Below are 25,939 nucleotides of genomic sequence, written 5' to 3'. Positions count from 1 at the left end.
TTTCGCTTACCGATCAAACGTGCGGTGACTAATAGGCCCGTCCTGTACCCGCGACGTTCTGTTCGCGACGACGAGAGATTCGAGAGTGACGTCAGTGACGCCGCGATGCCGCCATCTTTACCGTGATCCCGCGCGATAAATTTCGGCCGAACGCATCTCGCGAAATATCTTAAGCTTAAGCAATGTATCGAGCTTCGAATCTACGTCGCACGAGTGGCAAATACTAAAAGACACCATTGAATACGGAAGCTCATAATGATTGCGCTTACGGAGCTTACCGATTATACGAGCCGCGACAAATAGATCCGTCCGTCCTGTATATACGCGAGCGTTGCGTTCGCGCCGGTTCGCGGCGACGAAAGATTCGAGATTGACCCCGCGCCCCCCCGCGGCCCGCGCCAACCCTCTCATGCAGTTTCGCCGCGCGACACGACGCGAGTCAAATTGGCGCCTGATTACGAAATGATTGACTGCTCAAAGATACAAAATAATAATTTGTATTTGCTATTATCATCATTTTCCATTCCTTATATCACTTCAATTCCTTTAAACAATTCAGTCAATAGAAATGCCTTGATGGAAAGCTCCCTTGTTTCGCATCCTGCTCCGCATACCGCGCGATTTAAAAAAAACCGCGTCGCGGCGTCGGCGGCAAGCGATCTTGCCGCGGCAACCGGGCAACCGCCGTTGGCCGGGAAAGGGTGGGGGAACGCGGCGCGCGCGGCGCGGCCGCATTCCTCCGTCAGCTGTGCATAGTGGCGCGCGTGGTCGGGCCGTCCAGTCACGCCACTCGCCAGTCGTGTAGCGCGGGCGATTGTGGGTAATACCGATACTCGTGTAGTGCGCAAATGGCGTCGCCGTGCCATCATGAGCGAGCGTGTGCCGTGCAATAGCGCGTACGGGCCGCGTCCGGGCGCGGCGCCTCGCGGCCCAGCCTGACGAGCCGCGAGTCGCGAAGACGCGAGCGCGAGACAAGCGCCGGGATCGCGGTGCTCGACCAAGTTTTTTTTTTTTTTTTTTTTTTGCCCCCCTTCGTCGCCCGACGGGATCGCGGGGCAGAAGTAATTTTCGGAGCTTGCTCCCTACGGGCCGTGCGTCGGCCACATCGACGGCGGAGAGAGAGAGACGGGGAACGGGGTGACGAAGAGTTGTGAGATAGGTCCAGAAGGTGAGTGCGACGGAGGCTCGTCTCGTGCGTGTGCGTGTGCGTGTGTGCGCGCGATTCATCGTAAAGTGCGCCCGCGCTCCCGCGCGCGCACATACGTCGCGGTCGGCGGTCGTCGCGGCCGCAACGCAAATTGTTCCCGCGGATTGGAGCAACATCTGGTGCGCGACGTCCGTGCAGATGCGTCGTTTTCTAGATCGTCGAGGGGGACAGATCGCCGACGCGAAACGGGAGTGATAACGACTCGCGGGCTTAACTGCGGAGGCTTAACTGCGCTATTTGATCCGTGGGCGGAGAGAAAGAGAGAGAGAGAGAAAGATAGAGAGAACGAACACAGCAGCAGCAGCGAGGATAGAGAAACGTGCGGGCGATTTCCATGAAACGCGAAGCCAGGGGCTCGCGATAAAAATCGTGACGCGGGAGCGGAGTGACGCGATAAGGAGATCCGTGATGCGCCTGAGCCGATTGTCGAACAGCTCGCCCCGTGGAGAAAGAGGGAAAGAGAGAGAGAGAGAGAGAGAGAGAGAGAGAGAGAGAGAGAAAGGAGTCGTAGTATCTAAACAGACGGGCGGGGAGGGCGACGGTAATATATGAAAAATTACGGAGCGAGAGGGAAGCCGTTTGTGTACGTACACCGTCGCCGTCGCTTCGTGCGTACCGTCGTCGTCCGTTTGTTTAGCTACAACGCTGTACCCTTTGTTTTCCTCTCCCTCTCGCTCCTCTTCCTCGGAGCTTTTGCGATGTTGAAGCGGGCGGACGTTCCATTTTGCGCCGAGATAGTTTTATCTCAGGGCGGTATATATCCGATCTTACATTTAACACTAGAACCGCCGAAAGTCCAAGTAATGTTTTATTAATCTACGACGCGGTTATGCATTTTCTGAAATCTTACATGATTTTCGTTGCAAGATATATATATAATTAACTTGATTAGGCGAATTGAGGAGACAGGGCTAGCGAACGAGAGCTAACTCGATTAATTTATTTTTTTTTCTTCTTATTTCTTTTTTCAAAGCTATACATATGTTTAATATGTTTAATACATATTTAAATAGTATACGTTAATCGTCGTTCTAGTGTTAAGATTGTTTTAAATCTGGTCTTAAGATTATCTTATCCAGCCGGCGAAATAATCGCATAGCATCTCGAAAACATTAAAGGAATGTAAGGCAGGAATACCGTTCTCTTAGGGTACCGCCTGTTCACAGGTACCGTGCTCCGAATTCTCCATTTTCCCCATACGTGGTCCCCTATTCCGACGCGAAATGAGATTGATGAGGCAACGCGTCGTAAACACGCGTGCCCGACCGCTGTTTTTCGCCCCGATAATAATCCTTAGAACTCAATGGAAGGTAGAAATTCCTGAACTTGTGTTTGCTACTGGGGAGAGTTACTCCTGTTTGTAAATATGTATGTGGCAAAAACGTTAGAGACCGTGTTTCGCGTTTCTGGCGAATCAAAACAAAGTAACGATAAAAACAACTGTGCGAGATGCCGTGTCTTCGTGGGTTTTTTTTTTTTTTTTACATTGCTTCATTTAGAAAACTGAAGTGGTGTCGAGCGTTTCAAAGCAAAATTTAGAATTTTTTGCCCAACTGGCATGGCAGTCTCGAATAAATCTAATCGGTTTTAAATATAATAAAAATGTTGATTGATGCTGGAAATAAATCACGAAAATGGATTAAAAATAATATTATTTTATGGAATAATGTAAGCTCAATTAATCTTGACCCAACTTATATTCTTCTCTGTTATAAACATCTCCGTGTATCAATTAGATAAATTAATGTAACATAATAATTGCATAATATAGTATAACTGGTAGCAAATGATTCCATTATTTTATTGGAAAGATTAGATTTATAGAGATTGCCAGTTGGCGCAAAATCACAAAATTGGATCTCGATTAACGAGATTTTCCGTCTGTCTGAAATCTCTAACATAAATCAGAAATAATAGCGTCAATTTTTCCCGCTGCGATCAGACGGAAAAATGCCAGAAGTACGTCGTTGTTAAAATGTAACTCAAAATTTTATTAACGCGCACCAATATCAGATGCTATGAATTTTGTGTTTCACGTAGATTTAATTAACTAACTCACTCACACACTTCATTTAGTATGCTCTTGGAAATCGGTAGTATTTATGCCTGCGTGTGTGACCACTTTTAAACAAGATATTCTTGTACATACGAGATTCCTGCCTTACACCATATTGACCGTAATTACTCGCTTTTATCTGTACGATCCGAAATCTAAGCGGTGCGCGCGCTCGCACGACGAGCATTAATGAGCGAACGGATAAGGCATTTGACTTCGCCCTGCGATAGAGCGAGCTCGAGAGGGTCAAAGGGCATTAATACTTTACAGATAGTGAGAGATACCGGCGTGTTACGGAATAGTGTTGAAAAACTGGCTTGTCGAGAAATCTGAGAAATAACATTTTATATAAAATGTCAGATAATTGCAATATATCAATTAATTACATATTAACTGATTAACATATTTAATATATTGAAAATCAAAACTTTTAAAATCCACGTTTCTTTTTTTCGCGCTACAGCTTTCTTCGTTTTTATAATGCTGTTAACGTTCAACGTGATATTCAGTTTTTATGTGGAAAATTAAATTTTATAAGAGAGTTTCGCCGTAGGTCAAGCAATGAGATATTTCCGACAGACGACGTTGTTGCAGGCGCTTTTAGCGAAAAGCGGATATTTCGCAGTCAACGAAATTACCTTGGCGATACGAAACGCGGATATACGAAGGGACCACGTACGTGCTACGTGCATAAATTATCGCTTTCCACGTATCATGTTGTGCACACGATTCGCAACGTTGAGACAGAACACCTTCACATTTCTCGACATCTAATGCCATACCGCTGAATCCGCTCGCCGGAAAATGACGCGTGAGCTGTCGCAAGTACTTGCGTAAGATTGCCGAAGGAGAGAAAAAAAAACGCAAGCTACCTGGCGCGTATGAACTTACGATAATCGACAATCGTATAAACAATCAAGTCGTACGATCGTATTTGAACCTTAGCCAAAGATAGGTGTTACTTCTTGTCACACCTCTTGAAGCGCCGTCCGGAATTCAATGGCCGGATAATAACTAATAACGAACGGGAAGAACCCGCGGGAAACCGGTTATAACGGGTGATCTCGGATACATACTCCGTGTGACTTGCAATCGGTGTTAATAGGTCGGCTTAATGGAGCCGAATCGCTTCCCTATCGAAATTCTTGTTTCGTCACCACGTGGAGCGCCAGTTTGGGCCCTCAAAGTTATACACAGTCTCTTGAGTCTCTCCTGATTCCTTCTATTCATAGCGTGCTATCTATATGCTGTGATAAAGTGATAAATTAGGATTGCGTTAGAGGGAAGAAATCTAGGACTCTTCAGAATCTCGCGAGCGCGATTAGGAGTGGCATCCGTATACGATTAATAATACCGTATCAATAACAACGGTACAATTGAAATCGAGCTATAATAATATCGTTATTAGTATACGTTAATAGTGAGTATCTTAGTAATAGTCGATTAAATGAGAATGAAATAAAGACCTAAGTCCTATATCAGTACATCTTAATTTATTGACTCTTTTTATATTTTACATCCATGAGTGATCCAGTCGCATAACTTAATGAGAAACATGGTTCAATCTCAAATATTTTATGAATCAACTAAAGCGCGTATTTTCAGACATGAATGTAGAAATTGTTTTCGAGCTAAAGTAAATATGAAATTCTACAAATTCCACATAGACTATAAATAGGACATGTTTTCCCATCAATCCATTCGGTTAACACGTGAACATATTACAAACAACCTTAGTCCCTTAGTCATATTTGCGTTTAGATACATTCGGTAATCTAGATACATTCGATAAATCATCAACACAGGCTCGAAATTTGGTTCATCTGAAATATATTGCGTCAGAGAGTTAAAACAGGCTGCACGACAGATTTACTCGTGAAATATCGTCGAAGACAGAAGAGTTCCAGCTTATTTTATGAAGAAAATCACTTTTTTTTTCTTTCACAACTATTCTACAATCGCGCCATTCGAGAAATAAAGTAAATCGAAATAAAATAAGAGAGAATTGTCACACACGAAAATTCGTTGCGCACCACCGGCTATTAGATCAACGTTTGATCACGTTCGTCATTACGTGGGACACGTCGCCATCGTCACGATGAAATGTCTCGATCGCGTTTAATTTTATATATAGCTCTGAGAAGTCACTGACCATCGAGAACGCCACGTGTTCACGATTGTTCATAGAAATCGACGTTCGAACCGTAGAAAACGGTATCGGCCGTGCGTTTTCGACGATATGATTATTCAACCGACAGGAGGTTCCGAGTTCCGATCGCTCCCCGCCACGTGCTATCGCGAAATAAACTTGTTAATCGCGTATCGACAGGAAGCCTGGCGCCAGTCGGAGTCTCATATCCCTTAGACTTAGACGAAGTGATATTAAAATCGATATTAATTTAATTACAAATAGATAGAATTTTTTTTCTTCTTTCGAGATTTTTATTCCACCATACGATCGCAGGTGTATTGTGCTTACGTTTTCAATCCATGTATTCGTGTGCTGTCTAACAATCTCGTTGCGTTATTATTAGGTAATATTACGATATGGTGTTGTACACCGACTCGTCTACGAAAATATCTGGGCACGTGTTATCGATTTTATAATATTGATACAGATAACGTGTTTAAGTATTGATTTTTTATAGCTTATACTTCGGTACACGCACAATACATACACACACACACACACACTCTCTCTCTCTTGATATTCGAATATGTATACTTAGAAAAAGGGAGTGCGTTGAGCTGAATTTATTACAGGCGATAACTGGGACTTGTTGTGTCTGTCAAGCCTTTCTTCTATCACCCAGACTTTGCTGCGCGCAATTTCTTGAAACGAGGTCGCCTAATCCTACTGCATACCACTTTGGCAATCTTTAGACCGCAAAACAGATAAAGCAAAATTTTTCCATTCAGATTTTTAAATCTGTCGTCATATTCATTTACAATATTGGTGAGCGATAAAAATTTTTAGTTACTCCAATTAACCAATGAATCAAAGCTGCTTAATTTTGTCTTATTGCAAATGTGCATCAATTGCACATTTCTTTATTTCTCTCCCTCTCTCTCTCTCTCTCTCTCTCTCTCTCTTTCAGTTGTGCAGGAAAAAATCGGCAAAAAATTCTATTGAAATATCATAGGTTTTTAATTAATATTTTATGTTGTTATCGATTTCTTATTATCGTCGGTTATTCTAACGTATTATTTGTTGCATAATTTGAATATAAAATGTGGCTCAAATTGTTTAGTGTAAAATTTAGTTTTATCGAACTGTACATTGTCAATATTATATCTCGCAATCGTATCAAGCAGTCAAACGCCTTCGCACGCTCGACTTTCCATTTATTCTCGATCGAGGACGTAGATTCGTGAGGTGAGATTCGCGTATCGAAGGGATCTATTCGTGTCCGCAGGTGATCGGAATGATGCAGGCGGAATTGATATACCGAAAACCATCGGCGATGACGAGCCAGGGCGGCTTTCATCACGCCGGCAACGATAATGAGCGGGAGAAAAACGGCGGACGGGATTCGCGGGAGACGATACACTCGGGCCACTTCATGGTGTCGGACTTCGAGGCCGAGGCGCAGGATGACGAGGACGATCTCGCCGTGCCGGTGCCGGACCAGGAAGAGCAGACCGCCAGATTCTCGATCACCGCTCCGCCAGGTTTCTTCCACAACAGATTCGCGAGTTCTTTTAACGACAGGAGCACCTCCCAGCAGCTGAGCATCGAGACGTCCTTGAACAAACTCTTCCAGTGCATGTCCCTCGCCTACAGGTGAGTTCCTCCTTTTCTCCGGCGATTTTTTTATGCCCGTCGAATAAAACGGTAGATAACAGTGGGCCGTTTTACTCGATCCACAATCGCGCGGTTTGCCTCTAAACTATCTTAAATTCTTTTTTTAATCGGGATCAAGCTTTACAAGCTGTGTGAGAATTTAACCCTTGATTTTTCATATTTATTTCTTCGAGAAAGAAAATTTCAAAATAATATAATATATATTGAATTATTTAATGTCTATATAAAGTTTTTTTTATTAAAACTTGAAAATTTTTATTTTAAGAAGACTATTGAAACATTTTTCTTCTTAATTCTATATGAGTGATGTCAATATTAATGATTAACATCAAATTAAATATACCTAAGTTAAAGGTAAATACACATAAATTAGGCTTTAAGAAGTTGTTCGTTTTTATTCTAAATTTTTATCACTTTATTAATATCAATGTAACAAAAATTTAGTACACAAATTTTACAATATTATTAAATGCAATATTACAAACTTCAAATAATGCAATGAAAGAATTAGAATTGAACTGATGATCGCATCTCTTTCGTTTCTTTTTAAACGAGAGACATAATGACTGAAACTTTGTCAGCAGCGAATTCAATTATACGAGATAAAAGAATACAGAAAATAATGTTCTCCTCGGAAGCATGTTCGAGTCGATAATTCAATTAAATCGCGAGATTAATTGCGATAAAACATACATGCCAAAGATAGATCTGTTTGTTTTAATTTCACTTTCAACACTTCATTTGTTTTATCTTTTTCCTTCCGAAATACATGTCATAACGCTAAGAAAGGCTAAAACAGGTCTTACATCCGCGATACAATTGCATATCGAAGGAAGAGAAGTATTCTTGTTCGAAAAAAACAAAAAGGCACATCTTGCTGGGCAACCGGACAAATGCTGCCCGGTCTAGGCTGGTCGGTAGCATTCCCGCTGATAAAGGACAATTGAATTAATGAAAGAGAGGCCGTAGAACCAAACGACAACACCGCAATTAAGCGCGGCCTCGCTAAAGTCGCGAACGTCGACGAACACACACGGCTTCTACCGACAATTTCCGTTTTCCCTGCGACGACACACGCCGCGATTGTTTCCTCTTGCCCTAAGCACACTTGAGTTAAAGTTAACCCAAGTTTACGTTACAATCCCACTGACATCCATCTTATTTCAAATCAAAGATCAAATTAAGGGAAAACGAAGAAAAACCATTAATATTTTGATTTACAAAACTTGGTAGAAATAGATCTTTTTGTTTCTCCCTTTCATTTCGCATAGATTTACATAATACTTCTTGGTCTGTTTTTCATATAATATTTTATATAAAATTTTCTTTTGTGACTATTTTTCTGTAGAATTCTATGCATATATCATGCTGATATCAAACAGGACATTAAAATATAAAAGTATTATAATATTCACGAGAATGCTGATTTAATTAAATCAAAAATTAGGACGCCGATAAGAATTTACAGAAATCTATTAAAATTGTATGGGGAAATCTCGTGAAAAATAAAATCGTTATTTCACAAAACATTATACAGAAACATTATACTAAAAGAATATACAGGAAATAATTAACATTGTAAAGAAAGTAATTTTATGATAAAGCTGAAAAATTCAATGCAAAATGCAGACAAATAATGTGTAAATCCGTCATACAAGCGTGTTCCTTATGTGCCGACATATTCGGTGACGTTACAGCTGATTCATTGCGGCACGCCTGCAGCAAAAGCTATTATATATTCGCACGTGCAGTTTTAACGGCACTTAGCTACATTTGTGGCTTTTTCAAAAATTTTGATTGAGTTAATTAATTCATAATTCGCAATTGAAACCGTGACAAGTGATTTTTATAATTTTTTCAATGTAATATTTATTAAGTATGATTTGTTAACTAGCAAATGGTAAAAAATGAACTTTAACACTGTATAAAAAGTGAAAGACTGTCTTATCTTTCTTTCATTAGCTATATGTATATTCTCATAGTATATTTTTTCCCAAAGATAATAGAGGAATTACGAGTATTATTTTTGAAGTATAACTTGTGATTTAAAATAATAATTTCTGCATTTTCTTACGATATAAAACTATTTTATTATATTTTATTATATTTTATTATATTTATTATTTGATATCTAATACACTAATACGGTTTAACGTTATATAAGGCAACGAGTCGGAATTGTCAAGAGAGCAAACATCATAATTTGAAGGTAACATCAATAATACAATTCGGTCAATGTATCGGCACCGCTTGATACAATGTAATTTCAGTCAATTCTGCGGTAAATCTAGCGCCGATAACGCGCTACATAGTATCGGCTTCTGTTCTTAATGCTTTGACAAACAAGAGGCTAAATTAATTATATCTTTGGCGACCCTGGAAGACGTGCCACGCCACGTTTCGATCGTCCCGTTATCGACGATAAGGTTTTGTGCTCTTCCTCTTAATAAACATCGCAATGCAAACGTAATTCAGGATAAATAAAAATAAAACGATAATGGCGCCATGTAAATCGTAAAAATAATATCGCAAGTTGAACCAATAAAAAAGCGTTCTCTTTATACGCACTACTTTCAGCAAATAGGAGGCAAAATGAATTTTAAAAAAACTATCTTGTAACAAAAAAGTTTATAAAGTTACCTTTGGATACTCGAATACTACATTGTTTACTAAAATTTGTAAGCTGAAAATTGGATTTGTAAATTTTATTAATTATCTTTTAATGTGTGAATGAGTCTATTTTACTTTTTTTTCAATCAGGACTGTTTTGAGAATTAAACGATCGACTCAAACGAACGGAAAAGAGATAACTCTCCTATATGTATATTAAAAATAGTTTTATATTCAGATATGAGTAGTTTCCTAGTGCAGCATCGACTCTTACGCGCATGGATTTGAATAACTAGATGTTGATCTAATCATGACTCGTTAGACTGGGCGTTTTATTGCGGAAAAAAGAATAAATGAAACGATTAAGGATCAGTTTGCACAGTAATAGCTACCGATTGAAACGTATCTGTTGGAATTCTTCTCGGGATGGCGTTATTGTTTCGATACAAAATTCACGATAAAGTTAGACGAAGTTAGGAAAGTGATTTAGAACAGCCTGCGAGTGCTTCGAGCATTTTTCTCCTTCCGATACAATGACATCGGCCTACAGTGCTATCGATTGGTTTTCGAGTAATATCTTTTCGCAAACGTCCTGCTGCGCAAACTTAAATCGGTACGTAAATTTTAATACTTTTCTAATCGCAATTATCGCTCGAAGATCTTGATATCGATCGAATTTCACTGCATGCCTATCACGTTTAAAGGCCGAATGTATGGGGAATTGTAATGGATTGCGATAAGTTCATATCGGTATAGCTAAAAAATAAATTTTTATTGCAATAACAAAACTGTGCCTGCGTATATTTCTGCTGGTGCATATTTCTTGCGTATAATTATGACATAAACCCTCGCAGCTTAATTGATTATTATGAAAAATATTCGTGTCAGCGGTACAATGATCAACGCTTTACGTCAGCGATACCAGATCACCAATAGAAACGGAAAATTTTTTAACAAAGTAACAATCGTGATGCAGCATTCTATCACTTATTCGCAGATTTGTGTTTATTTATTTTTAGGAGATATAAAACTCGAGTTATATTAAATCTATTATAGGTATCATGGAAAACTATTCACTAACATATTTATTAAATTTGCAACGAAAAATTTTTACTGTAAAACTTTGTGAACACTCTATGAGCGAAGCCGCGTTGAAATTAAATTTATATTGAAATTAATATATCGAAAAATTAAAGTATTATTAGAAAAAGAATATATATATATATATACATATACAATTATAAATGTTAAAAATGTTAAACCTTGTATAAGTTATTATTTAAATCTTCGATGACGTAAAAAATATAAATTTATTTGCTCTTTGAATCTTTTTTTTTTACGAGAAACTTGTATAGCCATTGACGTTATATCTATTTATATTTATTCTTACTTTTACTTATTTATTCCTTTCTATCCTGGATATGTGGTCAGAGCAAATAATTGCGCAAATCAGCGATACACACGTCAGTCGACAATACAGAATTAATCGGTAAACTTCCGATTGCGTTCTCTATCGCGATATCACGCTGCACTTTAAAGAAAATATGAATAGATGGAATTTCCGTGTTTACGTCGTTAATCCGACTTTTATGAGATGCACGCATTAACGTCCGTTCCCAGCGTCTTACGTTGCATAATGCACGTTAAATGCAGCTATCGTTGAATCAATCGTAAGATTATTCGCGGCAATGACGCAGAATAAGAACATCCATGCTCGACAAAAACTTACACCGAATTGCGAAAGGTAAAACTGATCTCTTCAGTTTCCTCTGCATCCTTCGACAGAACGGTTGAGCGTCGTTGACTGCGAACGATATATTTTATCGAATAATCTGTGTCTTTGTCAACAACTTAAGCAAGTCCACATTCTGATAAAATATTTAATTGTAAAAGAAAAAATAAAGTTAATAACAGCATTTGACATTGGATGCTTCGAGTAACTTCTGATGTAATATGATTTATCTCGCATTGATTTATTTTACTTTTTTTTTTCTTTTGTGGAATAGAAAATCGGGTTTACAGTCGCTCACGTAATTCTTATGATATATCACAGCAAGCGAATCGTAGATTTTTCCTTCCACAAGCACTATCCGCATATATCATGAGAAAGTTTGCTCTCTTTGCATGCTATCGTTTTACGCCTTACGTCAGCGTATCTCACGTCCGCTGCATCTCCGCGGTCGCGATTAGCGAAACGCGTATAATTAAAAATGATGACAGTTGCTTGAAAATCGATACATTGACGGTTTCTGGGTCAGAGACAATCTACGATCTACAAGCTTTTCGGAGGGTAATCGAGACGCAGTAGCGCGAATCCATATAACAAGATTCTTGCCTTTCAGCCAACAGCCGTGTAAGCTTTTGGTAAACGTCTCGGGGGCACAAGATCCTTTGAAAACGGAAACGTCGGACTTGCCCGGATCACGCTAATCTCGATTGTTGTGTCGTTGTCGTCCGTCGTCGTCTCGAACGACGAATCGCGAAAATGCGAATCGCGCCTAGATTACCGTAAAAGCCTCCTCTCCTCCGAGAGTCTTTTATCGACCAAGGCCACTGCGTCATCGTGAGTACACGCTCGTATAGCGCGTAGCGCGTGTATACGCGCCAGCAACGTAACACTTCCGCACGACGAGCAACAAGCAAGGCGTGCGAGAGACCGAGGATCCGCGAGTCGAAAGCTGGCCACCGGAGGCTCGCCCACCTATCCAATCGGTAGCCCACCTACCCGCAGTCTATTTCTGTTTCCTAGCCATATGGCGTACCTATATACCCGCTGTATATTTTTACAGTGATCGATAATATTATATACGGACGATATTTATCTCTTCCATTGCTATTTGAGCTCTTGCGCGATAATCTATCCAAATGTCATCGTTCTTGAACAAGGACATTTTTCATCTCAACACTAACCTCGACAAAGATTTAAGAGACTATTTTTGAATTGTTTAATTCTTAGAATCTCTTTTTTTTCTTAATAAAAATCTTTAATTTTTTCCGAAGAGTTATTATTATTGAAAAAATTTAGATCCAGGAACTTAAAATCCAGGAAATTTTCGCCGTGAAATTAATTTATTATCTTCGAGACGCACTTAACGAGAAATTAAAAAGGCAGACGAATTTAGTTTTCATGGCGCGATCTTTGCTCTCTTCTTATAACTCAGATAATTAAAACCGCGAAAAGCTTAAAATAAAAACGGTATCGAGGGATTCGTGGCGCTTATCGAAGTTAGTGGCTCGTATTTCTTTTGTTCATTCCGTGCGTAGCAGTTTATTTATCGGTGGTTTCTTTTTCTCCCGACTGCTGCCAACCTTCTTTCCAGAAATCTTCCTACAAATGCGATATCTGTTTTGCCACACCATTGAGTTTCTCGACAATACGATAATAATCGAAAATTTTGCTACGCGATGGTTGATCTCAACCGAACAGCGTATCGTGCAGCGAACAAATAACGCATTATCTGATAATGAGATTCTATAGCACTGGGTATCATTAATGTTGCGAAAATGAGAAATTTGCAAATAAAGACGGTGACTCGCGTGTTTTCAGACAAACAGAGTTTATTAGAGAATCAAAAAAATTTTATTAATACGATTAACACAAACGAAAGAAAAGAGGATTACCTACTATAGCAAATCTAGTCGTAAAATATGGATAACTAACATTTTTTGCAGCGATAGCTATATAATTTAGTAATAGTAGCAAAACTTTAACAAAGGTTGTTATATCAGCAATATATGTTTTAGTCTGCTTAATCACAGCGCTGATTCTGATAACTTTTCTTCCTCTTTTTCTCTTTTTCTTTCTGTGTAAAGAATTCCTGGAATTTTCAAATTAATGTTGCTCACACAAGAAATCTACTCTTGCCTTGAACTGTGCTCATTCTTGAGATCAATATAATACAATATTGCAACTTTGCTACGACATCGTTACGTTTGTAACGCGACATTATAATGACAGCCAAATTATCCGTAAGAATAATTAATAATCAAATCAGCAAAAAGTTTCACAATATTTATTATATATGCTTATCACTAACATAAAATTAGCATTTAACTATGGAGTAATTTTACTACACATTTAATAATGTAATGTGTAGAGAAGTTAATTAATCGCTTTCACTCGTGCAGCATAATTTGCGTGAAATTATGTATTTTATTTCATTGATTATTATCACGGCCGCTAAAATATATGCAAGTAAATCTCTATAGTATTTGCTTCAATTATAAATAATAAAAAATTAATTTTACTTCACTGCAGCTGTTGCTGTAGATATATGTGTAACAGAAAAAAACGCACATATCTACAAGTTGTTTTATACAGCGCATTTATTTTACTTTAATTAATTTCACGGGATTAATTAATCTGGCGTATACTTCCGCGCGCGCGATAATTCTTCTGATTATTTTTTACTTATCAGTCCTCCATTTTAACGGAATTCTTACGAGTCGTCTCGTAAGAATTTCGGACAGAAACGATATTGGATTCGTTACAGTTAAGTATTTCTTTTCTCCGCCATGTCTTTCGAGCTGTGGCCTTATCTAATCTCTTCGAAAATTATATAAAAATTGAAATGGCAATAACACGAAAAGAACCGGCCGGCCAGGGTCTAATGCCAAGGAGAAGAACCCTCGCTACGTTCGTCGCAAAGATACGAGCAAGTGGAAATCTTCCGACTACAGATTATTTTCTCTCTCTCTTGACTCTTTTCTCTATCTCTCTCTTTCTCTCTCTCGTCAGCGATATATCGACGAACAAGACGATAACGAAAAGCTCGCCGTAGGATTTTACGATTGCGTGTTTCAAAAAGCCAAGATAAATGTTTCTTCCTGTAATGTAAAACTCAATGACGAATTTATTAATATATTTCAGATATTCCCACCGTAAAAAATTAACTTATCGATGGAAAAGACATTTAAATATATTTATATTTGTTTTATATTATAATATTCGTATTATAATTGTTTCCATGTTACAGTATTCAATTTTGTATTATACATTGATTTTCTTATGTAAAACATACTGTGTATTAATTAATATTGAAAATTACAGACATAAGCGATCGAATTTGTAGAATAATTTCACAAAGAAACTAGAGATTTTGTTAGAAAAGAGAAAATTGCAACAGCAATAATAATACTTACATGACAAAAATGTGGTCGAGTAATTGAGCATTAGCGTTAAAGAGGACCTTTAAATGTGCCTTTAATTTATGTTAAGTCACAAATGCCAGGAAGAAATGCGCATGTAAGCATGCCGTTTGTTGAACTCTAGCGTGGAAATTCACTAATCACTCTAACTGCGTCTTGGAAAGCTCGCACAAAGCGCACGGTGTTTTTTCCACGATAGAGAGCCTGCCGATAAGTCGAAATCACAAACACTCGTCTACTGACGAGTCAAAATTATTGGTCGCGTCTATTTAAAATTACTGCGATGCATCTGCCTAATTGAAATGTTTTGAAGACAGCAGTTTAAATTAACATGTGTTTCGCTGACTGAAATATATTCCAAGAAGTAGCCCCGATACAAGCTATTGATACACTAATTTTGTTATTAGTTCACTGACTCGCATTTTGTTCTCTTTTTGTTACAAATAATAGAAAAATGTTTTCTTGCACGTAGATTATATTCCATCTCATACATAGTTCAAGTACAGAATACTATTGAATAAAGTAATGCATTCAATTTCGAGTAATCTTCATTTTGATGGAGTTTGAATTATTTAGTTGTATCACAATATTTGATATGGAAAATTAAGATGTTGAAAAAAGGTAATATTTAATCAAATGTTCATTATTATAAGAAGAAAATCCCAAACTCCAAATTTAAAAAAGAGTTATCTGAAATGAAGTTTGTTCAAATTTTTCAACAACACTTTATATACATATAAAAGTGAAATAATCTTCTGAAATAATGTATGATCGTTTGCATGGTTCGTTTATTGATAAAACTTATTTATCCTCCATGTTGATTATACAGGATTCGAATTTAATTACCACAGTGGGTATGACGTATGGGCATTTGGATTTGTTCCAGACAGAAGCTGACATCGCCTAAGTGGAATCGCTTCAAAGGCATCAGACTGAGATGGAAGGACAAAATCAGACTGAACAACGTGATTTGGAGATGCTGGCACATGCAGTGTAAGCGAAAAAAAAACACTTGTTAGCACTTTCTGTCAGCCGATATGTTTTAAAAATAAACACAGGAACTCTAGAATATCTTCTGATATAAATGTAATTTATCATTGGGTAAATCTATCTTTGTTTTATGAAGAAAAAACGCAGAGTAATACAATTGATTGATAAGCTTCAGGTTTGCTTCGTTATCTTCATCATATCGTCATGTTCGCAAACTCGATCTTAATCTATTTTTATCGTGTTATCGATCAAAACACTCGATACTAAATGAAACGATCGTATTAGTTCCCGAAAGTGTTTCTACGTTTAAATATTATACTTTTCCATTGAAGTATCCAATGCAAGAATGAAAAATCCACATAATTCGTAAAATTTATTTTAAATGCAGCTTTGCATGTAGAGAGAATCGACATTAAAAATTATAAATTTACTTCATTAAATCTTTTATATTTATAGCAGATTCTACACGAATTTCGAACTCAAAACTATTGTCCCTTTTTTTGTCGAAATACTTCAGTTTCAATCCGCTTTCATTGATACTTCAATTACCGTGATATACGCAGAGTGCTGTTTATCGAGTTCAGACAGCTACCAACTGTCTTGCTATTCGTCGAATGACCAGATAAGTAATTACCCGTCTATTTAAAGAGTTCCATCTCCGTGTGCTACATTCGCATCAATTATACTCACCTGGCGCAAGTCCAACTTATCATTGCGAGCCGAGGAGGCTCGTATTTTACCTGTATATATATCTATACACAATTGTCGAACTGTATTAGCCCAATTTGTTCATCCAAGCACGAAAAACCGTGCCAAAACGAGATGTCGAGATAAAAAAATTATGTATAACATTGAGGAAGAAAATAATGATATGTGTTACTCGTTTTTCGCGGTTACAAAACTACTTAACTATTAAAACCATATAAATATTCTGAATAGTTTAAATAAAAAAATAATCTAGAAGTAAGTATAATTGAATTGTATTTTGGGACGTTTCTTACAATTATTTACATTTTAATTGGCTGTAGCTATATATATAATTTTTAATAAGTATATTTATACTTGATTAAATAAGGCGGCGCTTTTTTTTAACTTTTACTTATCGTACGGTATGTTGATAATCGTAGCGTAAATATAAAATTAAGTACGGCAATTAAAGTAAATGCGCTCGGTTTATTACCTAATGATTACCAATTTGCGGAAACGTGGACCTTCGAATTATATTTGAGGTAATTGCTTCATCTGCGATAAATGCAATTACCTCAATATATCTTTTGAAGAACATGAAAAATTGATTTTTTATTACATTTATTTAAATCAAAATATCTGCAAATTTGACCAAATCTAAGATTATATCAGAGAAAATATCCTCATATATTTATTTATTGAATGCAATTGGTTTGGTATTATTACGATTTTTTCGATCAATTTATTATTTCGTAAAATTTATTTTCAACGGAGAATAATTTTTTCTTTTTTAGTTATATTGAAGCAAAACACTCTGGTGTGCCAGTTTGCATCGCCACTTGACGTGGATACTCATAACAAACCCGAGGTATGGTCTCCAACATTTAATTTAAAATTTCGACAATATACTCGCGCATATATTGATTTATATAAAACGTACAATTTTACGGAGATATTTTCCGTATTATTAAGTTTCGTATTTAGAACAGTCGCAAAGGATTAGGGAATTGATCGTTATAATTTTCTTCAATAACCATTCGATCTTGATATTATCAGCAACAAATATCCGACATCGGATGTCGATATTAATGATTATTAAATAGCAATGGCTCGTTATTGCGCTATTTGATTTTGCCCAATTACGCAATTGGGCAATGGAAATTATCTTTATCGCAAATTGGCGACGTCTCGTTTGATTAGATAATTCGTAGCGGTTTATAATTCCTCGAAGTGTCACTAGCAGATATATTGCACACACGCGCATATACAGCATCGCATGCTTGAAGTAGTAAGAAGATCCGCGTAGGCTCGTAAAAGTCGTAAAATGTTTTTACGTCCGCTAATAAAAATTGCGCTTAGTGAGCGTGAATCAACGGCGTATCTCTTATCAGGCGGTGGTCTTAGAGGGAAAATACTGGAAACGAAAGCTCGCGGCCGTCACAGCGGAATACAAGAAATGGCGTATGTTCTACCGAAACAAACTTCTTGGCTGGACGAACAAGGATGGCACAGAAATGGTACGTGCCCTTACGAAAGCATGTACTGTAGTATGATATTTGAAAAAAAAAATGTCTCCGGTACTTTGAAAGATAGAAAATAATAGTTGATGACAGATGATTAATAAATTTCGATTCCGTTGTCTTTTTATCGTCATACTTGCTTGAATAGAGATAGGTTTCTTTGTTTTTTATCACATAAAAAGATATAAAACATGGACATGATGCAAGATATACTTTTCAATACATTCACTTTCTTTTAGATGGAATCAATGGACATGCTCGATTGGGGCAGTGGGTGTGGGATTACCGGTAACTTCGGTATGGGTACGGGGAATGCATTCGGAGGTACGAGCGGTGCTCCAGGTGGAGAGAGTATGATGGTTGACGAAGACTACATGCAACTGATGACCGATACGCTCTTTTCAACCATCACCTCGAATCAACCAATATACTTTCCTGATCCTAGAGAAATCGGTAATTTTTTTTTGAGATGTTCAATCCGAAGATATTCGCTTGTATTCTTGAGTTTAGAAAAATTATACATAATTATAATATTTGATGATCGTAGAAGCAAAACTATACTACTTATAGAAATATTACAAATATTATAATGCACGAAATATGGTTCGACAGCGCGAGGTGCCAGCTTAGCGGACTTTATTCAACCCAGTCTAGGCCCTTTGCAACCGAACCTGGATGATTTCATGGACACCCTTGAGCCATTGCAAGGTATACAATAATGTTCATCTACTTTATATCATTTCTCGCACGATATATCGTTTCTCACATATTGCATATCTTGATTCAAGAATTCTTAAACTCGAAATTGCCTCCCGTACCCGAAGAAGACGATTTGTTTCGGAATAGCAGCCTAAACCCTAATTATTCTGATTTGGACCTGATGACACCGATTAATCAGATAAACGAAATAGGCGGGGATCCGACGATAAAGAACGAACAGACCTCGCAACAGCAACAGCAACAGCAACAGCTGTCTCGGGAAGAGCAAGAGGTTAGCATGCAGAATCTCCAGTACACCGCCAAAATATATACTCAGCCTCAACCTGAAGCAGCGAATATGTATAGAAATAACATGTGAGTATTACGAAATGATTACGCCTTCGGATGAGCGAATAAAGAGCAAAGTCCGAGGTCCGATTATAATTCCCGGATGTATTACTCTTTTCCATTTAGAGCTATGAGTGAAAATTACGCTCTTCAGCCAAACTTCGAGGCGTCTGTTACGACGAACCAACCCATACGAGAAAAGACTAGGAGTAGCAGAGCGACGTTGTCGAGGAATAGTCGCGTGATACAGCAATCCCAACAGCAGCAACAACAACAGCAGCAGCAGCATCAACAGCAGCAGCAGAATATGTATCAAGCAGCCACGCAGCAACAGAATTCGGGCTTCCAATCGCAGCAGCCGCAGTCTTACGCAATGGAGATTCAGGCGCTGCGGTTAACACCGGTGCAAAATCAGCCGCAATCCGTACAGATTGCGACACTGAACGATCAGTCGGCAGTTAACGCAAGTCAGATACCCGCGATCACTGCCGCCACCGTGCAAAATCTGGTGGCGGTACAGCATAATTTTGCGACACAAGCCGTTAATTCGCAACTACAAACCCAGCATCAAGCAATAAGACCCTTGCCAACCACCTCGCCGATGTCCAGCAAACCTTACAAGATCGTTCAGCCACAGCAGCAGTGCTATAAGTTTTCAAACCTCGTACAAAACCTCAATGCTCAACAATGTAAATTTAGCACCAATAGTTTCAAGGTAAATAACTACGGTAACGCTTGTCGAACGTCACGAGTATGTGGAGTTAATGCGTGTTGTTATTTTTCAGACGCATCCCACACAACAAGTGGTATCGGTTTCTTCGACGGAGCAACCACCACAGTCACAGATATTGCTGCAGTGTAGGCCATCATCCAGTTTGGACCTTACCGCGTCCACTTTGCACACCAAGCTGTTACCTCAACCGACAACGTCTAACGCGGAAAAAGAAGAGATTTTTGCCATACCAAAGGTTGGTATCTCACTCGCGTTGATATACAGAATGGACTGACAATCTACGGATCGACAGTCTAAAGAAAATATATTAAATCTTCAGTTTTTAAAATAATGTTTAAGTGTATCGGTCGAAACATTTTCAATTATTAATAAAATTGCATTATATTTGTTTAGTATCATCAAATGAAAGGGAGAAATAGATCCCGAAGCAGTTCTTCTTTAACGGCGCCTAGGATACATCCACCACCTCTAGTATCTGCAGTGAGCGATCCAGCCCTGAATTTGAATAGCCACGCTTTGCTTGCACATTTACTTACAAATAGTATGTATTCCATCATAATCTTATCCGTTCTCGTACGAAAAATATAAAAGTCTTATCAAATCCATTGAACATAATTATAGTTTATGCAACATATCTTTACGATATTAATTAAATTTCATTAAATTTTATATTAATAATACAAATATTTGATAAACGTTGACTGATTCGTATGTAATATTATCTTCACGGTAGAAATAACGCAAGTAACAACAACGCAACACATCACGACCCCAGTGAATGTACAAACAATGCAGACTTCTAGTATACAGCAGCCACAACCACAGCAACAGCAACAGGTATTGTATAGAAATCAATCTATTTATTTGTAATATATGTATTCTTAAATTGCTCGGAATCAATGATTTATACTGATATCTTGCAGACAATGCAACCATCCACAGCTCAACAGATTCTCTTAAATGCGAACAATCAAACGCATCAGTCCCACAATAGTCCAATAGGTTCACCAAAGGATAGCAGCTCTAACGCACACAGTCCCCAGGCTTTAAGCCTTAGCCCTCTACACAGCCCCATGAGCATAGGTAGTCCTTTATCACCCACTCGTGGATATATGAAGGATTCGGAAAGGGGACAGTATAAAGAGCAGAGGCGAGTCGGCCACATTCATGCGGAACAGAAGCGTAGATATAACATCAAGAATGGCTTCGACATGCTGCACAGTCTGATACCGCAGCTCAGTCAGAATTCTAATGCGAAACTGAGCAAAGCCGCGATGTTACAGAAAGGGGCGGATTATATTCGGCAACTTAAAGCGGAGAGACATCAATTAAAGGACGAGATGGATAGCCTGAAACAACAAATCGAGTGCCTTAATACGTCTATTAGGTACATTCAAGTCATACTTTCAATAAATTAGAGAGATGTTATAAATAATAATTATTAGAAATAATATTTAGTTGGTAAGTCACGAACGAATATATTAAATTTATGTCTATATAAATATAGGTTATAATTAGGTATCTACACAAATAGGGTAGTCTTAAATGCTTCATGATGTTATTCTTGTAGTACTTGTCAATCTCTGCTTCCTGCAACGGGTGCTCCAGTTTCTAGACATAGAACCAGCAAAATGAAAGAGATGTTTGACGAATATGTACGTGCGCGTACGCAACAAAACTGGAAATTCTGGATTGTATCCTTTTTTTCTTTTTTTGATGCATTATGTTTGAAGGCGTTGATTCACTCTATAATGTACAAGATTCTAAAAGATAATTTTCCTAAATGTAATAATCAGTTCAGTATATTGTTAGAACCGCTGTTGCTGTCCTTTAATGCTTCAGTCTCAACTGCGAGTCTCGATGATTTATATAAAAGTACATTATTGTGGGTAGAGCAACATTGTTCACTTGTCGATCTCAGACCAGGTTCGTATACAAGGGAGATATCCTAAAACGTACATTATTTTTTAGATGTTAGCTCCTACGCGACAATAATATATTATAAGAATAAAAATTTAAATAATACATTAAAAACGCATGCAACATAATGCAATAAATGTTTGTACGATTATCTTGACCAAAATATCATTTTCAGCTGTTCTGAATTCTCTAAGGTCTCTATGTACTGCCACTGATATTTTAACCGATCCAACTCGCCTTCCCGAAGAAGCACTCGCGGCGGTTAGTCGAACGGAACGCCGACGATCCATGCAGTGATCAAGTGCATGAATTCAACAGCGTGTTTGTATATAAAAAAAGTTCAAGGTTTAGATATATATATATGAACGCGCGATATATATAAGGGATGATAGTTACCGTATAACTTAAGTTAGTCTATGCGAAACAAAAAGAAGACGTAATTCGGTTAATCAGTAACCGAAACGTAAACGAAGAAATAAGAATTTAAGTGCAATTCCTCTTTTTATTGCAACGTCACGTTAAAGCTGTAAAATCTATAAAATATTATTAAGAAATTTTATATTATAGATGTTAATTAAAAAGAAATATAGATACGCGTACATACTATACAGTTAAACTGCGGTATGTATGCTGACAGTATACGTCATTGGTATGGCACAATCATTCGCAAATAATTACTTTATGATAAAAAACATTTCACGTGTACTTTTCCTCACGATTAATTTATTTTGCCCAATTGTATGTAGTATCGTATAAGCTATACACAAGATCAAAGAATATTCTAATGATATCTTTACAGAGTAATTTATAAAACATAAAGAAAAGAGTTACTATATATTTATACAATTTTTCAATTTATTATGCATTGTAAGCATTTATATATGATAAAATTTATTCCATTGCTTTGAGATATTCTTCAGCTCGAAAGCTTAATGAATACGATTATTATAACATAGGAATACAGGAATCTAAAATTTAACCTTTGATTTAAAAAATGATTGGGTTTCTATATTAATATTTTCACTTAATCTTTCGAAAAAATATTATTTAAATGTTAATTTAAATTATCACATGATTGTGATTAGGAATTATAATAACTATTAAAGCAGTACAGACCGAGTAATGAACACATTTTTTTAACTTTAGACCATTTCTTCGCGGAATTAATACGATAAAATATAAGTAACGAATTAAAAATAATAGAATCAGTGCCATAAACGTTCTGATAGACTGCAATAATAATTCAAGGGTGAAGAGATAAATTTTGGAGAAATGGGACTTGAAGAGTAAAGATGCAAATAATTTTCTTAAACTCTCACTTATTTGATATAAATGTGTTGCTATTAAATTAAACTGCACAACTACACTAGTAAGAGGTGTACATAGCTTACAATTGCGTGGAGACGATAAAAAGGGAGTTGCTCATAACTTACATGTTCACACCATTATGTAAAATGAGATCTTTAATATGAAAATTCATGTGATAATGTACAAATCATTTGCAAAGGTTTGAACACCGAACATAGCTTAAACTACAAAGGGCTTCTGCATATTGTAATGTTTTTTGTTAACGTGAAATGTTGTATATAGTCCGATGTTAAAAGAGAACAAAATAGTTAATTCTCTGAAAGCTAAATTCTTTTTTAAATTGACACTTTACTGTGTACACTCTGTTAATTTGTTGTTTTGTTCTAGAGCATAAAGGATGTTATTTTTTTTTATACAATATATAGATGCCCTCACTCAACTTACATCATGTATGTACAATGCATAAGTGATAAATAATATAAGTTAATTCATCGAAGGGATGTTTTTTTTGTACAATATGTATCATATAATCATAAAGATTTACATGTTATTATTCAAATGTTATAAGTTATAACAACATGAAGAAATCCAAACTAATGTATTTTTTTTTTCTCTACCTTCTCGCGATCGTTGCTGTTAGCTATTATAAATAATCACGCTGAACGATATTACATTAAAATTAAGATAATCAAAATTGAAGTACACAGATACGTAACATATTCTTTTATGATATTCCAAACTTGTTTGTATTGAAAGTGACACATTTGGAAGGTTCTCATAATGAATATTATTTTTAATGTAATTTGACAATTAATTTTTATTACATTTTATAAATTGAAACAAGGTATACCTAAGCTAAGTTTATAAATATCCTCCTTACAAAATCTTACAAAAAAGCCTAATACAAAACCATTATAATTATAATCAGCATTAAAAAACTCTGTTCTAATGTAAATTATAACATTCGTTCACCGTTACTCGTAATCTTTGGACACATTGATATTGACAGCATTTAATATTTTTGCATGAAAGTACATATTAATTAGTCAGCAGTTTTTCATTCTTATCTTGGAAAATTAAAGGCTGTCAGTTAAATAATCAGCAAATCAATGCTAAAGTGGAACAGTCATGGCATATCAGATACAAATTGAGATTACAATTATCAGGTATTACCATGAATACCGGCATTTGAACGCAATTGAACGCATGGACGTTTACACTCTGGTTAATTAAATGCCTCACTTCTTGCATGGTACGACCTGTCAATTTTAGTCCGCAGACTGGACAATTTACGCAATTATTTTCCTCCGCTAGTATGGCTTTCTGGCACATAGGACAGAATACTTCTCTATTCTCGTTGTCAGCATACGTCGCAAAGTATTCACTCTCGTCTTGCAAAATCTTCTCGTATTCTTGGGCTATCCATTGTTCTGCAACAATATTATTTTCTATCAAATTCTTGTTACAATGCAAACAAGTTATTGACAATTATTACGAATTACAGGTTATTCAAAATGTTACTAGTAAAATTTCGCTAAAAAGTACAACTATGAAATTTTGCTGATCAAACCTTGTTCGTAAACAATTTCATTTTCTAATTTAATCGCTTCTTCCTGAGTTAGAGGCTCGTCAATCTCTCTAAATGTAAGACTTGTGCCACTGTCGTCTGATGAAGCCAGATTCTTGAATTCTTGGCGTATTATCTCTGTCAATGTGTCCTGTACCGGTTTCGAATTAGATTCCAAGCCGATTCTGTGTCTGCTAAATAATTGGCTCCGCTTTTCTCGCATTCTCTGGCGACATCTCTAAAAATAGATCAGGCGATGTAAGAGCACAAGAAAAAACAGAGTCTTATATATATATATATATATATATATATATATAATATCACGATAAACATTATTCCCTCGTAAATCTTTCAATTCTAATAATCTTTCTTTATCACAGGTCACAGAGGTCCACGATATTCAAAATTGGATACCAAGGATATTAAGCTTCGGACCAAAATAAAGAAAAAAAAAAACAGGCGCGAGAAATATTTTACGCGCACGAGAATGCTCATGAAAGAATGCACGTCCCCTCTCGTTCGCGCATTATTATCGTCCGGAAATCTTAAAAAGTAGGTAAACATTGACTCTTCCCAACCTCTCGCAGCACCTCCTGCAGCTTAGGCGCGCCGTGTCTGATTTTATTCGCGCAATCTCTGTTCCTGAATTTCGACGTCATCGCAGGACCCGCCTCGCCGACAGAATTGGATCACACGATCGGGAAGAAGTGCGCTTTTTCCCCGAAAGACAAACGCGATTGTCAAAACTACTCTTCTCCGGCACAGCTGGGCCGCAACGCGGTAGCTCTCGCACATGCGCGATCTTACGAAGCTCACTCCGCCCCTGTCTGCTCCTCCGCTTTCCGGAATCCTCTATTTCGTAGCCACTGGCCAATCGTCACGTTGGAAAAATTCGTCGTGTATGTACATACGTCAAGTAAAATACCCTAAAAAATGTTACGATCAACGCGCGGCGAACACGCTCGGAATTGCAAAACGAATTGCGTAACCGGGATTTGTCGACGATAAATATGCATGTCTTGCAAATTAACTGAAAATCCTGCTTTTTTGCGCGAATCTTTCGCAAAAAGATAAGTTTACGTCACGCGATATATGCACGAGAGAACCCAATGTTCAAAAATATAAGTCAAAAAAATTCCACTTCATTAATATTATTTGTTACAGAACGTATTATTAATGCACTATAAATTTAAATTCAGATATTATATGTTTCTTAACGGTAGTGTATGGTACTGCGAATCATTACATCGAGTAAATAAGAGTTAATGAAGACAAATTTGTATCCACATGTCAGTATGCACGCAGACGCCACGATCAAGCGAGGTGTTAACCAACTACCCT

At 37.2% G+C, this 25,939-nt stretch overlaps 2 protein-coding genes across 6 annotated transcripts; one reads left to right on the top strand and one right to left on the bottom strand.

Annotated features, from left to right (window-relative positions):
• Positions 1–759: 759 nt before the first annotated feature.
• On the top strand, positions 760–23,628 carry Mondo (MLX interacting protein mondo). 5 transcript variants are annotated; one of them, XM_071708122.1, is made up of 16 exons: positions 760–1,168; positions 6,680–7,047; positions 15,713–15,819; positions 17,298–17,371; positions 17,895–18,020; positions 18,263–18,476; positions 18,636–18,731; positions 18,812–19,097; positions 19,197–19,785; positions 19,856–20,038; positions 20,197–20,344; positions 20,537–20,634; positions 20,727–21,190; positions 21,374–21,497; positions 21,600–21,729; positions 21,899–23,628. In XM_071708122.1, the coding sequence occupies exons 2-16, from the start codon at positions 6,689–6,691 to the stop codon at positions 22,018–22,020; spliced, it is 3,120 nt and encodes a 1,039-aa protein (XP_071564223.1). In that variant the 5' UTR covers positions 760–1,168; positions 6,680–6,688; the 3' UTR covers positions 22,021–23,628. The 5 variants fall into 5 exon arrangements, with proteins under 5 accessions (XP_071564223.1, XP_071564221.1, XP_071564222.1 ...); XM_071708120.1 differs by having other exon boundaries at positions 20,537–20,640; XM_071708121.1 differs by lacking the exon at positions 760–1,168 and adding an exon at positions 2,197–6,219 and having other exon boundaries at positions 20,537–20,640.
• On the bottom strand, positions 23,169–25,478 carry LOC139773586 (RPA-interacting protein). The gene is made up of 3 exons (XM_071708125.1): positions 25,177–25,478; positions 24,602–24,836; positions 23,169–24,461 (listed from the first exon to the last, which is right to left on the bottom strand). Exons 1-3 carry the CDS (start codon positions 25,255–25,257, stop codon positions 24,130–24,132), a joined length of 648 nt encoding a protein of 215 aa, XP_071564226.1. The 5' UTR covers positions 25,258–25,478; the 3' UTR covers positions 23,169–24,129.
• Positions 25,479–25,939: the final 461 nt, after the last annotated feature.

The sequence above is a fragment of the Temnothorax nylanderi genome, unplaced genomic scaffold, assembly GCF_030848795.1.
Source record: "Temnothorax nylanderi isolate EJ_2023f unplaced genomic scaffold, tnyl_v1.0 TNYL_tig0064_pilon, whole genome shotgun sequence".
In the NCBI taxonomy this organism is placed as follows: domain Eukaryota; kingdom Metazoa; phylum Arthropoda; class Insecta; order Hymenoptera; family Formicidae; genus Temnothorax; species Temnothorax nylanderi.
Note: the sequence above shows the minus strand (reverse complement) of the source record. Positions and strands in the feature narration are given on the sequence as shown.

Coding starts and splice junctions, on each gene's coding strand:
- Mondo (XM_071708120.1), top strand. CDS start 6,689: ATGATGCAGGCGGAATTGATATACCGAAAACCATCGGCGATGACGAGC. Junction 7,048..15,712: donor TGCATGTCCCTCGCCTACAG/GTGAGTTCCTCC, acceptor GATTTGTTCCAG/ACAGAAGCTGACATCGCCTA. Junction 18,021..18,262: donor ACAAGGATGGCACAGAAATG/GTACGTGCCCTT, acceptor ACTTTCTTTTAG/ATGGAATCAATGGACATGCT.
- LOC139773586 (XM_071708125.1), bottom strand. CDS start 25,257: ATGACGTCGAAATTCAGGAACAGAGATTGCGCGAATAAAATCAGACAC. Junction 24,837..25,176: donor TGCAGGAGGTGCTGCGAGAG/GTTGGGAAGAGT, acceptor ATCTATTTTTAG/AGATGTCGCCAGAGAATGCG. Junction 24,462..24,601: donor TGAAATTGTTTACGAACAAG/GTTTGATCAGCA, acceptor ATATTGTTGCAG/AACAATGGATAGCCCAAGAA.